This window comes from Rhamphochromis sp. 'chilingali' (genome assembly GCF_963969265.1).
Source record: "Rhamphochromis sp. 'chilingali' genome assembly, chromosome: 4".
NCBI classification, from domain to species: domain Eukaryota; kingdom Metazoa; phylum Chordata; class Actinopteri; order Cichliformes; family Cichlidae; genus Rhamphochromis; species Rhamphochromis sp. 'chilingali'.
The window spans coordinates 5,746,275-5,762,646 of NC_137948.1; the positions used below are offsets into that span (position 1 = coordinate 5,746,275).

The window sequence follows — 16,372 nt, forward strand, 5'->3', positions numbered from 1 at the left end:
ATAAAATGCAATGTCTGAAACTTGAATAGACATGAACATGACAGATGCAGTTTACATTCTAACCAGACAGCCCTGCACAGAAGCAGGAGGTGCCGCAGCTTTGCCATCTGTATGGAACCATTTAAGAATGAGAAGATATGAAATGACATGGATAAAAAAACAAAAATAACAAAAGTTAAACATTCTCAACTTTTTCCCAATACATTAAAACAGTTTTCACACATGCACTGCAGCTCTAAACCTTTTCACACATTACTCACTGGAGACGCACATGTGAACAATTGTGCTACTCAAGAATGTTTTAAAAATGACAAAGCATTTTGTAGTATTACACTGACGGTGAACAGCAGGCTCTGATCGATAGAGCAGCATAGATCTATTATTCGGCCTATGCTTTACTAACTGATCTAGAAGTGGAGACTTGAGTCTGCTGTTGTCACAGATTTTGTTTTTAACTACTTTAAAACCCACAAAGGCGTGTGCTAGTTTTACTTCCTTCACACCTAAAACAAACTGGGGCAACTGTTCTTTGTCATGACTTCTTCATGCATTACACCCACTGAACAAATAAATGTAAATATTTTAGCTGCAATAAAAAGCAAAAACATAAGCAAACAGATATCCAGTACATAATCATCTCCCCCTGACTCATTTCCTAACAATGACATTTGGTTTAAAATCACTCATTTACTGACTCCTCATACTTATTCCCAATCTTTCCAAGAAGAACCCCATTTCTGGTGTGGAAAACCTCAGCCAAAGACGGACTCATGGCCGAGGGGATATACTCCTGACACTGGTTCCCACTAAGACTTGGTGCACACTCTACGATGTAGGAAAAGAAGAAGGTCCCATGATTCAGCATGCAGCTGTCGCTCACCTTCCCTGCTCGCAGATCAAATGAACACTCGCCTAACAGATCACTGTTCCAGTAAGTGTCCTCATCATACACAGCAAATTTAAGTTTGTTTTTCATGTTGATGGTGATGGTTCCAAACTCAAATGTTTCTCTCCATCTAGGGTTGTCATCATTACTTATAATATCAGTGCGCTTTTTCTGATCACCATATGTCACCTCCACTGAACCATCTGTCTGAGTCCACTTGTCACCATACAGACCCTTTGCATAAAGTTTGAACACCTTTAAGGTTGCCAGACCTTTCCCAGCAGGACAGCAGTTTGACTTGATGTTCTGGTTACTGTTGCAGACACAAGCACAAGGATCTCTTGCGTTTGATCGGTGCCCAATCTTACAGGTTTCTGAACATTTCTTCAGCACTGCATTTTTCTTAATGTACTGCTCCACTTGTTGCTTCAGTCCCGCCCTGGCAGGATGATTTAATGGCAGTATGGTGTGTAGGGGTTTTAAGTTGTATTGGACCACATCAGGGATACTTTTAAGAGAAATGAGCCAGTTTTTATAGGCCGAGGGGTCAGATTGACCTACAAAGAGGATATCACCTCCATCAATATCTCCACCAATGACCTCTGTGCGCCGCTCATTAAATGAACTGCTGAAAGTTTGATTAGACCCCAACTTGTTTTTCTTTCTCTGACAGTGGTCAATTGTGGCATTAATACTGGCAGAATTTGCAAAAGAAGCTGAAGCTTCAACTGACAAACAGTCACTAACATCAGTATCTGTTAGTCCATTCATTGTAGCCATGCAGGTCTTGACAGCAGTGGTTGCTTTAATTTCACCTCCAAGAGACACTTGTGTGATGTAATGTGTTCCATAAGTGTCAATCAGATTGTGATATAATGGCGCAGTTTTAGAGGAATAAGGGGGAATATCCAAAGCCGACTTAAATTCTTGACTCAAAGGAGGACTTGTTGCCAGTCTGTAGCTGTGGAACAGAAAAGCATATCACAGAAAAGTGAATCACCTTAGATTTTGTTTCCTTTAAGTCAAATCATAATACTTTATTAATCGCAGAGGAAATGGCAGCAAACTATTAAGAAACAGTGTTGTCAAACATATGACTCACTGGCCAATCTGATCCAGTGGATGGCTTAGCAAAGTATACAGACTGGGAGCAGGAGGGCATCATTTTTAGCTTTTCACAGTATATTGCACCAGGGAGCATTGTCTTAAAAATCATTATAATAAGTTTGCATATTGAGTTCATGTCAACTAGATGTTCGTCATCCGTTTTACATTATATCTGCCAAATACATTAACCATTGCCAGCCATATTGAGGAACAATAATTAATCCAAACACAGAAACAAGGAAAACTCAAACTTAACGATGTGCTTCAATAACTGTGAACATTTTCTATATATGATAGGGCTTTTTTACACTGATGTTTTTTTCTGTAATGTTTTACATACTTAAAATTAAAATAGGCTATATGTGACACATAATTGAAAATCTGTTTGACGTCACATAAATTCAAATGAAATAAAATTTGTTATTATAAAAAAAAAGTGCATTTCTGTCACTAAAAAAATGTATCCATAACACAAAATTTAGAGTTATTTTATCGAAATTTAGAATAAAAGTAGCTCGAAATTTTGACTTACTTTTCTCAAAATTTGGAGTTATTAACTCCAAATTTTGAGCTAGCACTGCCAATCAGTAATCTATGTGAATTACGTCATTTCTTTGTTACCCAGAAGCTGAAGCCCTCAGCTACAAATGCTACAGCTAAGCTACCACTATTACAGTCAGTCCTGAATACACAAATTGCTGATTATTTTCAGTGTGGCTTCACAAAATATGAAATCCTTGTGTTATTAGCTGAATCACATGGTGTTACTATCAGCAAACATACTCTCGAAAGCGCCGATTTGTTGCGATCCAGTTTTGAGTGCGCATTCCACGTAGATTACTGATTGGCAGAGCTAACTCAAAATTTCGAGTTACATTTCTCAAAATTTCGAGTTTCGGAAACGGGCTTCCATAAATATTCCCTGACATACTCACCCATAGAATTTACAGTTGATCGAATGGTGTAAGAAGGTGTAGCGGTCTTGTTTTGACTTTTTCATGGCAAAGGTGGAATCTCTTGAGTGAGAACCTCCTAAGCCAACCCCAACCTTTGCTGAAGGATCTACCGGGACGTCAAGGCCAATTGTCCAGTTGTTGGATACAGATGATGTCGAGTCACTGACAAGAGTTTCAACAGAATCATAGACCACACTGGAGACCTTCAAACTGCACTTGGGCAGGGTTCTCCAGTCCACCACAGCAACAGGGACCTTCTGTTTCTCGCCATTCATGTAACGGTTACAGTACATCCTACAGTTACCATTTCCAATCTTCCATGTTTCAGTGTCGATCACATAGGCACCTTTTCTCTCCATCGTCACAATGTCAAAGCCTTCACCACCCAAGTTGTAACCAGGGACAAAGTGAGCCTTTTCACACTCCTGTGGTGTACCAATGAAGCTCACACTGGAAGGAAGGCACAGGGGACTCCATGCCCAACACAGGAGCAGGACGTGCCACAGCTTTGCCATCTGAATGGAACAATGATAAGAGATTAAATGATGATTAAACTTTAAATATAAAAAAATGACCAATATAATAGAGTATTTTTCAAATGTTCACTTCACCCCCAAATAATTTGTCATTTCTCAGTGGAGATGTATGTGAAACCAGAAATCACACAGTTAAACTTTTGTGTCTATGTAGTGGTATGAGTATGAGTGGTCAACCTATATCCTGCCTCAGTACCTACCTCACTCTACCCTGGCAGCTTTTTAAATTAAACCAAACAGTGGTAAAGTTGTGTTTACTGTGATTTTCTATTGTACCTGTGCATACTAAAGTGAAGTACCAGTTCTTATTTAGCACAGTAAAGATACAAAAAGAGACGAAGAGAAATGTTAAAGTAGACCACTGCAAAACAATGTAATATAAAAGGAAAAAAAGACAAAAATTGCTTGCTTTTCTTAATCTGGTGAGAAGTTGAGTACACTTTGAAAACATTTAGACAGACTTTACTGTCCTAAAAAAATTCCAGAAAACAAATGCTGCTAAGATATCTTTAAAAAAAAATCGAATTTCTCCACGTTCATAAAGTGTGGGCATGCAAACAACAATTTATAGATAAAAGGCTATTAAACTTGTTAACCCTGCATGTAATCATTCTTAAAGAAACAAAGGACTTGGTGGTCTTACTTTGACAGTTGACCGCAGGCTTTGGTTAGTACAGTCTATGATCTGATCTAGACTGTTGTACAGATGAAGACGTTGAGTTTTTATACTGAACATATAAAAAGTCAATGTCATATGCGCACCAGTTTTACTTCCTTCACACATATTTAATGTGTGTGGAAACTATTGCTCTTTACACATTATTGAAATAAAACAAAGGTTAAGTACACCCATTGTGAAATCCTCCTTACCAGCAATATCTTGCAGTTATGCAGATATTGCAGCACTCAACAGCATTTCAGTCCCCTGAGTTCTGAACTGGGCCTTGATTCTTTTTTTTTTCCAGCCAAACTGTGCTTTGGATTATTGTCCTGCTGCAAGACCAAGTTTCGGTGGATTTAGGTGTCAGACTAACTTTGGTATACAAAAAAGTTCATGGTCGATTCAGTGATTGCAAGAATGAATGCTGAATGCTGTGGATGCAAAACAAGCACAAAACAACACCCAAACAAATTTGCTAGAACATCCACTCCTAGGAAGATTGCGACATTGTGTTAATATACACCTGAATACTGCAGACCAGCCCAAACTGCCAAATCCTCTGCTTCTATACACATGGCCAGACATGCTGATAATCAGTTAATCAAGTGCACTGGATTATCAGCACCTGGCCGTTACTTACCTTGCATTCCTATGGAAGTAGTAAGGGTGTCGTTTTTGACCGGCCTGCAGAGTCCCATGACAGCTTTGCTTTTGTCAGCAAAATTATATAATAATTTCTTACAAACTATTTTAAGAATATATTATATAAAATTTATTATATAGAATTACAAATTTTAGATAATAAAATCTTACTAAGAAGAAACATTTATTTATTAAATGTGCAACAATAACAAGGCACAATCAAAACGCCACTTCTTCATCTGTACTAGAATCTAGGTCTAGTCAGTTATGGGGCAACAATAATTAGCAGAAAAATTTTTAGCCAAAATATGAGAACTTGAAGAAGGTGATAGCAGTTAGACGAAGACAATACTATGGACCAGACCTCATACCACAGGCTATACCCAGGGGAAGCTACACCAAGTCTATATGGTTTACCGAAGATACATAAACAGGGTGTACCTTTAAGACAAATTGTCTTCGTGATCAACTTGGTCACCCAAGTTTCTGTCTTGGATCTTCAACCTGCTGGCAGGCAGCTCTAAACACCACAACCAGAACACCTTGGATTTTGTTGAGAAGGGAAGTGAAATCATTATGGAGGCAGATGAAATATTGGTCTTGTATGATGTTACATGTCTGTTCACTTGTGTTCCAGTCACTGAAGCAGTGGAGGTAGTTTGTAAGAGATTACAGAAACACGACCACCTTCAGCACCAACCAAGTGTGTTTGCTCTTGGAACTGTGTCCGAATCCCTCCAATGTCACATACAAGGGTCAGTACTACAGGCAGAAACATGGGTGTGCCATGGGTTCCTCGGTTTCACCTATTGTGGCCAACTTGTACATGGAAGAAGTGGAAAAGAGGGCTTTGTTATCCTACCCTGGAACACCATCAAGTCATTGGTTCAGGTATGTGGATGACACCTGGGTAAAAATTCACAGATAACATTAATTCGGTGGACCAACACATCAACTTCACTAGGAAGGATATGAAAAATGACATGTTAGCCTTCTTAGACTCTGAGATTTCTATCAGTAACGGGGGACATGTAAGAGTTTATGTGTACTGTAAACCAACATATTCAGAACAGTATTTAAGGTTTGACTCTCATCATCCACTGGAGCACAAACTGGGTGTCATCAGGACGCTACAACACAGAGCGAACACCCTCCAGTCTATTGTGCAGTCTATTCACACCTATTCCAACGTAACTCCACCCCACTGCACAAAGCAAGTTCCATAAAAACATGGATGAGCATGTTTGGTGTGGAAGAACTTGACGGGCCTACGCAGAATCCTGACCTCAATCTCATAGGACACCTTTGGGATGAAATAGAGTAAGCCAGGTCTTCTTGCCTGAATATAAGAGCTGATGCTGTTATATTAGCAAAGTGTGGGTCAACACCATATTAAACCCTATGGATTAAGATTGGAATGTTACTTAAGGTTATTTGTGTATGACTACAGACAAGTGAATACTACTGGGCACTGCCTAACTGTGCTTAATTTAATTCTCCCCAGACTTCAGGCCAAGGTGGGGGAATAGAAACTGTTTTTTGGAGTATATACGACTGTAAGCAGCTTTCTCCCTCATTTTCCTCCAGTGTTTAATTGACCTTATTTGAGCAGGACTGCTCTAACCCAGTGTTATGTGTTGTGATTTACTGTCCACCTAAATACAATAAGGACTTCTTATATGACTTTTTAAAAAGCCTTAGCTTAATCTCACACAGTGGGTGGCTGGGCCTGCACATGCATGTGGGCATACAGTGAACCTTGTCTCATCCTATAGCCTGCTTGTTTTAAACTTGATGATTTTAGATGCAGTGTTTTCAGATCATAAGTCTGTGTTATTTGACATTGTTTTGTCGACAGGTTGTGTTAAGAACCACACTCCTGAATATAACCAGATGTCAGCACGTTTCATGAATTGTCCCAGCTAATTTCCATCCTCCACACTGCTTATGCTGTCTTTTTACTAAATGGTAAATGGCCTGTATTTGTATAGCGCTTTTCTAGTCCCTAAGGACCCCAAAGCGCTTTACACAACCTGTCATCCACACATTGGTGATGCCAGCTACATTGTAGCCACAGCCACCCTGGGGCGCACTGACAGAGGCGAGGCTGCCGAACACTGGCGCCACCGGGCCCTCTGACCACCACCAGTAGGCAACGGGTGAAGTGTCTTGCCCAAGGACACAACGACCGAGACTGTCCGAGCCGGGGCTCGAACCGGCAACCTTCCGATTACAAGGCGAACTCCCAACTCTTGAGCCACGATCGCCCCACATTTGCTAGTGGCATAAAGAAGCACATCCCTTTGATTAATTCCAAATGAGCATACGGCGGTGTCTCTGGGAGCGCGCAGGAATTTTCAGCTGGGAAGAGCAAGTAACTGCTCATAAAGTCGCTGCTCATAAAAACCAACACTCACGTGTTCTTAAAAATATCTGTAATTCCGGTATCACGCTTGTAACAATTTTTGCGATTTGAATTTTTCGCTGCATTTGTTTTCGTTTACCTTATTTCTGACTGGCTGCAGGGTGAGGGCGCTGATCGAGAGCCCGCCTGTGTGTGCGTGGATTAACTTTTTAATTAGATCTGCGTAGGGTTTTTAAACTGTAATGTAAAATATTCTGCTGTTTTAATGTATTTTACCGTAGGACTCCACTAAATGAGCAACCTAACAGCATTAAAATGGACTGATTATCTAACGACTGAAGTGACGCGCGTATTTACACGTAAACTCTTTCGTGCGCGTTTTAGTAAATACTTTACACCGGTAAGGTCTAAACAGTAAAGTAAACTGACTGTCCGTGAGGAGCACCGTTCCGGGAATCACGTTACTGACGGACCTCTCCGAGTCTCCAACATAAAACGTCTGCGCATGCACCCTCTCTCGGCAAGCTGTGAAACGTCTACCTACTTCTCTGCTACATTAATTAGGAATTGGGACATTTAAAAGACTAGGGCTCAGATATGCAGCTTAATTCTAGATCAGGCGAAACGACTATACACACAAATGTAGCCTCTTTACATGAGGTAACCCGTGTTCAGTTTCAGCCAGTAGCGCTTTTGCATGACAGCAGAAAGTGAAGGTAGTCAGCTGGACTATTGCGCCAACTTGCCTCTCACTTTTTAAAAAAAGTTTTGGGGTTTTTTTTGTTGTGTGTGTGACCTTGTGTGTGCCAGTCAGCCACATCACACCTTGATTAGTGAGGTTGCCTTGATTGTTACTCCCAGAGATTTATATGATGATTGGACTAGAGAGTCTTATGCATGCTGCTGTACTAAATAAATGTGCAATTTTTGATTGCTGTTGTAGCTGTTGTTTTTCGCAGTTTCCGTAGAAACCATAATACAGGAACAACTTGTTTTTTTAAATATGAGTTTATTCATGCTTATTTTTGTCAGTGATCCAAGAGTCATCTGAGAGATGCTAGCATCAAACCAGGAGCCTGTGTTCTTGTCAGCATCTCTAAACGTTTGTCTTCATCTCGCCCAGGTTGCCCATTTATTATTTTATTATTCCTAGCTACCCTTGTTTTTTTTTCTTTTTTTAAACCTGTCTTGCTCAGAAGCAAGCAGAATAATGGTCCGAATGCTTTGTTGTGCCAAACATGTTTGCTTTCCCAAGAGGAGCACAGTAGACTCTTCTTGTTGATGTTTTTGCTTCATTCATTTATTTCATTTTATACAGTGGGGCAAAAAAGTATTTAGTCAGCCACCGATTGTGCAAGTTCCCCCACTTAAAATGATGACAGAGGTCAGTAATTTGCACCAGAGGTACACTTCAACTGTGAGAGACAGAATGTGAAAAAAAAAAATCCATGAATCCACATGGTAGGATTTGTAAAGAATTTATTCGTAAATCAGGGTGGAAAATAAGTATTTGGTCAATAACAAAAATACAACTCAATACTTTGTAACATAACCTTTGTTGGCAATAACAGAGGTCAAACGTTTACTATAGGTCTTTACCAGGTTTGCACACACAGTAGCTGGTATTTTGGCCCATTCCTCCATGCAGATCTTCTCGAGAGCAGTGATGTTTTGGGGCTGTCGCCGAGCAACACGGACTTTCAACTCCCGCCACAGATTTTCTATGGGGTTGAGGTCTGGAGACTGGCTAGGCCACTCCAGGACTTTCAAATGCTTCTTACGGAGCCACTCCTTTGTTGCCCGGGCGGTGTGTTTTGGATCATTGTCATGTTGGAAGACCCAGCCTCGTTTCATCTTCAAAGTTCTCACTGATGGAAGGAGGTTTTGGCTCAAAATCCCACGATACATGGCCCCATTCATTCTGTCCTTAACACGGATCAGTCGTCCTGTCCCCTTGGCAGAAAAACAGCCCCATAGCATGATGTTTCCACCCCCATGCTTCACAGTAGGTATGGTGTTCTTGGGATGCAACTCAGTATTCTTCTTCCTCCAAACACGACGAGTTGAGTTTATATCAAAAAGTTCTACTTTGGTTTCATCTGACCACATGACATTCTCCCAATCCTCTGCTGTATCATCCATGTGCTCTCTGGCAAACTTCAGACGGGCCTGGACATGCACTGGCTTCAGCAGCGGAACACGTCTGGCACTGCGGGATTTGATTCCCTGCCGTTGTAGTGTGTTACTGATGGTGACCTTTGTTACTTTGGTCCCAGCTCTCTGCAGGTCATTCACCAGGTCCCCCCGTGTGGTTCTGGGATCTTTGCTCACCGTTCTCATGATCATTTTGACCCCACGGGATGAGATCTTGCGTGGAGCCCCAGATCGAGGGAGATTATCAGTGGTCTTGTATGTCTTCCATTTTCTGATGATTGCTCCCACAGTTGATTTTTTCACACCAAGCTGCTTGCCTATTGTAGATTCACTCTTCCCAGTCTGGTGCAGGTCTACAATACTTTTCCTGGTGTCCTTCGAAAGCTCTTTGGTCTTGGCCATGGCGGAGTTTGGAGTCTGACTGTTTGAGGCTGTGGACAGGTGTCTTTTATACAGATGATGAGTTCAAACAGGTGCCATTCATACAGGTAACGAGTGGGGGACAGAAAAGCTTCTTACAGAAGACGTTACAGGTCTGTGAGAGCCAGAGATTTTCCTTGTTTGAGGTGACCAAATACTTATTTTCCACCCTAATTTACGAATAAATTCTTTACAAATCCTACCATGTGAATTCATGGATTTTTTTTTCACATTCTGTCTCTCACAGTTGAAGTGTACCTCTGGTGCAAATTACTGACCTCTGTCATCATTTTAAGTGGGGGAACTTGCACAATCGGTGGCTGACTAAATACTTTTTTGCCCCACTGTAATTCATAATATTGCTGGAGTGGAGGAATGGACGAAGAAAAGGACCAGGAAAAAAGAGAGAAAACAGTATGTGTGTGTGTGTTGGGGGGGGGGGGGGGGGGGGGGGGTCAAGGATGAAGCAAACAGATATGCTAGGACTCCAACTGCTGCATCGGTAACAAAGCACATTCAAACAATACGCAGCACCTAAAGGCCGAAACAAAGAGAGGAGACCGAGGACAGTCAAGAGAGCTGAAGATCTGAGGCCACACTTCCCGATGACAACCGTGTGTCCATCCCAGCCAACCCCCGCCAGAGAACGGCCACCTCAGCACGAGCTGAGGATGGGGTCCCAGACCCCGAGTACCACCCAACACCTAGCAGAGCCCCCACCACACGACAAAGAGGCCCAAGCCACCCCTGGCCACATCCCCCAAGGAAACAGCTCACCAATCACACCTAAACACTCAGTCAGACACCCCGGAGCCACCAAGTACCCAACAAAGGCCTAAAATACCCATAGGTGACCAGTTACAGTGGCCAAAGTGTGAAGCTGGAGACCGCAGTTTGTTTTCTGTTTCACCCACTGTTTAGTTTCATTTTTAATCACTGCCTGGTTAGAATTAGGCTCAAAAACTATTTGATTAGACTACAGAGAACATCACAATTTGAGTTAGAATATATAAGATGCCCTAACAGTAACACACATTTCAGGGTCTTAAACAATACACAACCAACCCGTAGTATTCAACCAACACAGACTGTGTTATTCTCATACCACATAAACCAAGTACTTACACCATTTTCCTTTATTCAAATGCAGCTTATCTTTCTTTAGTTTATTTTTTAGCTTATCTTGTTTTCAATACTTTGTGGTCTGATGTAATCTGACTAATTTAGCTGAATAGGGAAACCTTATTAAGCTTGCATTAGATTTATATCAATTATAGCACATATTTGTCTTATAAATGTGTCTCATCAATAACCACCATTTTAGTTATAACTGTTTTTTATTGCACATTAAGAATTCAAGATTAAGTTCTTCTGCAGTAAAACCACTGAAGCCAACTTGACATTTCTAATGCAGTTCCTGGTAAGAAGTCAGTAAACATTAACACAATTCCAGCTTAAAGCTTATTCAGAGTTAAATCCACCCTTTAGCAAAAAAGAAAGCTCGTGCTCTTTAATAATCTTGTCATTGAGAAGAGGAATTCAATCAAGAGATATTATCATTGTCCTTGTGAGTTTATTGATTTCTTGGCACACTGCAGTATGTGTATATTTTTGCCATGAATTGTACCGAAAATTTCCATCCAGTTAACAATAAAAGTGCATATGAAGTCTGCTTTTATGGTTTGTTTCGTGTTTTTCGTTTGAACGCTGTTTGTTAACACTACCACCTACATCCATCAGACTAGATTTTAATAAAGGGTATCATGAAAAAAAGTTCATGTCTATTATTGGTTTAATAGTATGATGAAGTTCAAATTGTCTAAACTATGATTGAGGGTTAGAGTGAGCATGTGCGTGTCTGTGGGGTGGGTAGGTGGGGGTGTTTACACTGTCAGTACATGGTGTTGGAAAACATTTCACAGAATTATTAGGCAGTCAGTGTTAAAATTACACAGTGTTAACAGTGTGAACTGTGCTTTGTTGTTGCTGCAACTTTTCTGACTAAACAGTACAGTACAGTTTATTAAAAGAAATATAAAGACTGATCTGACACATGATCAAACATACTGCAAAGTTCACAATATGTAAAAGTTTTTAGTATGTTAATGTCGACTTACTTTCAGGATTTCAACGGAATAAAAGCACACAATACTATTTATTGTAAAAAAGAAAGGCACTCAAAGGTCACAACACTGCATCTTATTAGTTTGCTTTGCAGTGAATTGTTAGCCAAATGCCCAATACGTCTGAACACATACAGGGAAGATGCACTTAGTTTGAGACCTACAGAATCTACTTTTTCCATAACTGATTACTTGTGTCTCCCAGAGTTTTTACAAGTAGAATGGAAGCAGTTTGGTTGTCAGAAAAAGCTCTACTTGTCAGAGTTTAAAATTTCCTTTTTGCTAAAGTTGGAGCTTAAACTGCCGCTGAGTTATGCTACCATGGACTCAGGCTGCTAGAATATCTCTCATGATTCATCAAGCATCAAAGAACCTCTCAGTAATAAAATAATTAGCTGTACAACCACTTACAGCTTTCAAGGCTCAAAACTAAACGCAACCATGAAATCATAAAAACAAAAGGCATCAAAATTTGAGGAAAAAAAATCACCAGGAAATGGTACAAGCCATTAGCGATTGACTACTCAATACTGTACTAAGTACGTGGTAAAAACATATGAAGTGAAATGTACGTTAAGCCTTTTTTTATTGTCGTACTATTTGTAATTTTCAGGTTATCATCACAATGTCGATCGGAGGGTAAAGGTTTTATTTAAACTCAGTAGGCTACATGGCATGTGAAGGCATTTCAGAGAATCGTGCTAATAACATTCAGAGTAAAAATGACTCTCACAGTCATCGCAAGAAAGACATCACTTCCTGTGATGTGGTGGAACCGTGCACTGTCAGTGCTGCAGGTTTGCAGATGCATCCCTAAAACAGTATAACAGCATATAAAGACTGGTATACATATATTCTGCTTTGCAAAGTTTATAAGTCAGTTAATGCAACAAATAAATGCATCAGCTGACAGATTTAAGCAGAATAAAAACAGCACAGTTCTTCTCTTTGTTGCCATATACCTACTTTGTAACAGCAAAGCTGCTGCAACACATGAACCAAAATGTCACACTTTTCACACTAGACTCATATGGCTCAACCATTTTTAAAACAAGCAAGCTTAATGTTTCCAGTCTTCTTTGTAAGTTTTCATTCACATATTAATATTAATAAATGATCTTACACTATGAATCAAGCATCATTGAGGATAGCACAATGACCAGGAGTTTACAGAAAGGGGAATTCAGTATATAAAAGATGACATGACGAAAGGGTTTCAGATGAAAACCTGCCACATTTCCCAAGTAAATTGTAAGAACTTGAACTGTTTTTAATTTTCCCTGTCTTAAAACCATCTATTAGATTCTTGTAATTGAATGGAAAACTACTAGGGTATAAACTAGTGTATATGTGCAATTACTCAGAATTTTAAGGTGGATTTTCTTTGTTCATATTATAAACAAGTTCACCCTCTGCTGCTGCTTATCCATAACTACAGACAGCCTTCCATCATTACTGAAATTCTGTGGTAAGTTTAAAAAGTTGCATTTCATTTTGTTACCACATGAGGGCACTATAAGGAATCAGAAATGTAAGCCATTCATCATGTGGGTTTTTACAGTAACATCTTGTAAAAAGAGATTTTTAAAAAAGGAACTTCTGAAACTTATCTTTGAAACTGAGACAAGCCTTGGTCTTAGATCTGGGTTCTTGTTAAGCTATATACAGATGTGTTCAAAACCCTGATACACGCATCATAGCCATTACCTCAGCTGCTTATCAGATGTGTCTTTAGCTTTCTGTCAAAGTTTTTGCCTTGAGACTGCGGTAACTGGGGAAATGGTGTATACAGCATCTATATATAACACAAACAGGACATGTGGCAAAACACAGAGGCAAAGAGATTGGTTATTTCCACAGAGATTATCTTGTGCTTGTATAAATACATGTACACACGGGAACACTTTTATATCTTCCCTGTGAAAACATGCATGCAGATAATTATGCACGCACACAGTGATTCTACATCGTAAATCTATTTACAGTGTATGCTAGACAAAGTCACACCCATGGATGCAATCAAGCAGTAAAATGTTTACAGCTTTCTTCTAGCTCTCAACACAACTTATTTCCAAATGTTACAAAAAAGTGAGGGGTGGTAGTGGCAGGGGGGTAACAGATGCTCTTTACAATATCAGCCTATTCTCCCCTGAGAGTACAGCAGGGCACACCCACAAACAGATCCACCAAGCAACTCTAAATGATCTACAGCACTCCGCAGATCAGTGAATATTGTCCTAAAACAAATGCACGACATACATCTTCAAACAATAAAAAAAAACCCGCTCTATCTTATTACTGCTACTTCAGAAGAAAAAAAAGGAACAACGCTTCATGAGAACTGAAGGTAGGAGGAAGATTGCTCTGTTTGCATTTGCTTTTTGTTGTGGCCATTTGCACCTACCTCCACTGAGACTGAAAGTGCACGGCTGCAACCTCAAAAAGGAAGTAGGCGAGGTCTATTTTGACACCAACCGTGCTTCGAAATATATTCCAAGAGGTGCTGTTTTGAAGTTTCATTTTACACATATTTAGGTGCTGGAGAACGGAAGGAAGACAGTGAAATAATTTCAAGATTTATTAGGTTTTTTTGTATTATTATGATCTTGTTGAGTTAACTGCTTCCATGGACACTACTGGACTATTCTCCAAAACCCTGATTAAACGGATATTTGTGGATTTATACAAGCTGGCTGAACTTTTGAACTACAAGATATAAAAAAAATAAACCTTGAGGAACTGAGACTGAGGTATTGTTCAAGACGCCTAAATATACTGCTGGATGCTAGATCGCTCAGAGTGCACGGTGTGACAATGCCTGTGATTGTACTAGAGGCCAGAGACTTCACCAGTCCCCTTTTCCTGGTGCGCACATTGGAAGTCCTAACAACCTGCACAGCATTCAGTCTTGTGGCCTCTGTGGAACATAGTAACACAACTTGGAACAGAACCTTTAGGATCTTCTGTATGTTCATCTGGTGCTTCTTCTTCACCATTACCCTGCTCATCCACATCCTGAGCATCATCCAGTTTCACAGTCTTATCCGAGTATCCTGGAAGAACCTAACTATGACGGTGGCAGTGTTGGGGGCACTGATGACTTTCAGTACATCTGTGATTTTCCCTTGGATGGTGATGGATCATAAGGGGGAACTACCACGTCCTGTGGCGGCTGCAGTGGCCTCAGGTCTCACCTTCCTGGCCTACACCTCAGAGTCAATTGTGCTCCGCACCCAAGCGCACGAGCAAAGAGGCTACATGAGCACCATGCCGGGTCTCCTCAAGATCACCCAGCTATGGGGGGGCTGTATGATCATACCTCTGGTTGTGGAGATGGTCCATGAACTCCTTAATGGAGTAGCATGGCAGCTATCGGTCTCTGGTGTGTCATATGGTGTCTGCATCCTCATGTCTCTAATTACACTGGTGGTTATAGTAGGTGACTTTGCTGGACGATGTCTTCTGCCTTTTGACAGATTTTTGGCTGGCTTCTCCCTAATTGGAGTACTGCTCTACATGTTGGCCACAGTGATTTGTTTTACCAAGATACTGCAGCTGAATGAAAACAAAAACGCCATAACACAACAGCTGGTTATTATGGAAACCGTTATATCCAGTATTACACTATTAGCTTACACAGTGGATCTCGCTTTCTCCATCAAACTGTTGTGTGACAGGGGTCGTATGTGAAGGTCCTCATATATTGTGTGAAAAGTGTTCTGAAGGGTGTAATATGGGGAAAATAACATGTTGAATGTATGATAACTATAATTAACTTCCTAAACAGTTACTCATGATGCTTAACAAATCAAACTGTAAATTAGTTATTCAGAATAAAGAGTCTAAAAAAGAAAATTAACCCAAAGGCATTCAGACTAATAATAAAATTGTTTCCAATGTAACTGATACATGAAAGACTAATTATTTTCTTTTTATTACATACCTTAACACAACCTGCAGTACCATCAGTTTAATGGGGCCAGTTGCCAGTTGCTAACACTAGATGGCAACACGACATTAGCAGTACCACTATTTAAATCACAGGAGGGAACTTTTAACTGTACATTACACTCAATGTTTATTTTCAGCAGGTGTCAGCTGCGCCTTTTTGTGAAGATAAAAACTGCTGTAAATAACATCCTTCTTTAATGCATTTAGCTCTTAAATACTAATTAGATGTGACTGTTATTCACACACTTTTTAACTGATTAGCCTGCACACAAGCAAAATAAAAGATGGATTTGCTTTCTTTTTCTTTTATGATAATCTACAAAAGGAGTTTATTTTAATTTAGTAAATTTTGTGTCCCCAAGATAAGCCAGAAAAAAAACTGTACACTAGTGTTCCCGACTTATTTACATTTTACACTGTTTACCTTACACATCTGCCTCACCAGCTCAGGCCTGCAAAGCAGCTCTGTCAAAACATCGATTGGCTATCCCAAACCGCATTGCAATGGAGTTATCCGTCTGCTCGGTTTCGATTACTCTGGCCTCCCGTGACTCCAGCGTTTTTTTCCCAT

The 16,372-nt window shown here is 40.2% G+C and overlaps 2 protein-coding genes across 2 annotated transcripts; one reads left to right on the plus strand and one right to left on the minus strand.

The window, feature by feature from the left end:
- Positions 1-679: 679 nt before the first annotated feature.
- On the minus strand, positions 680-16,339 carry LOC308395414 (perforin-1-like; the record flags this gene model as incomplete). Its single annotated transcript, XM_080880264.1, has 3 exons — positions 16,244-16,339; positions 2,929-3,464; positions 680-1,847 (listed from the first exon to the last, which is right to left on the minus strand). The coding sequence occupies exons 2-3, from the start codon at positions 3,462-3,464 to the stop codon at positions 680-682; spliced, it is 1,704 nt and encodes a 567-aa protein (XP_080736390.1). The 5' UTR covers positions 16,244-16,339.
- LOC308395506 (myeloid-associated differentiation marker-like) lies at positions 14,665-15,540 on the plus strand (the record flags this gene model as incomplete). The annotated part of the gene is made up of 1 exon (XM_080880388.1): positions 14,665-15,540. The coding sequence occupies one exon, from the start codon at positions 14,665-14,667 to the stop codon at positions 15,538-15,540; it is 876 nt and encodes a 291-aa protein (XP_080736514.1).
- Positions 16,340-16,372: the final 33 nt, after the last annotated feature.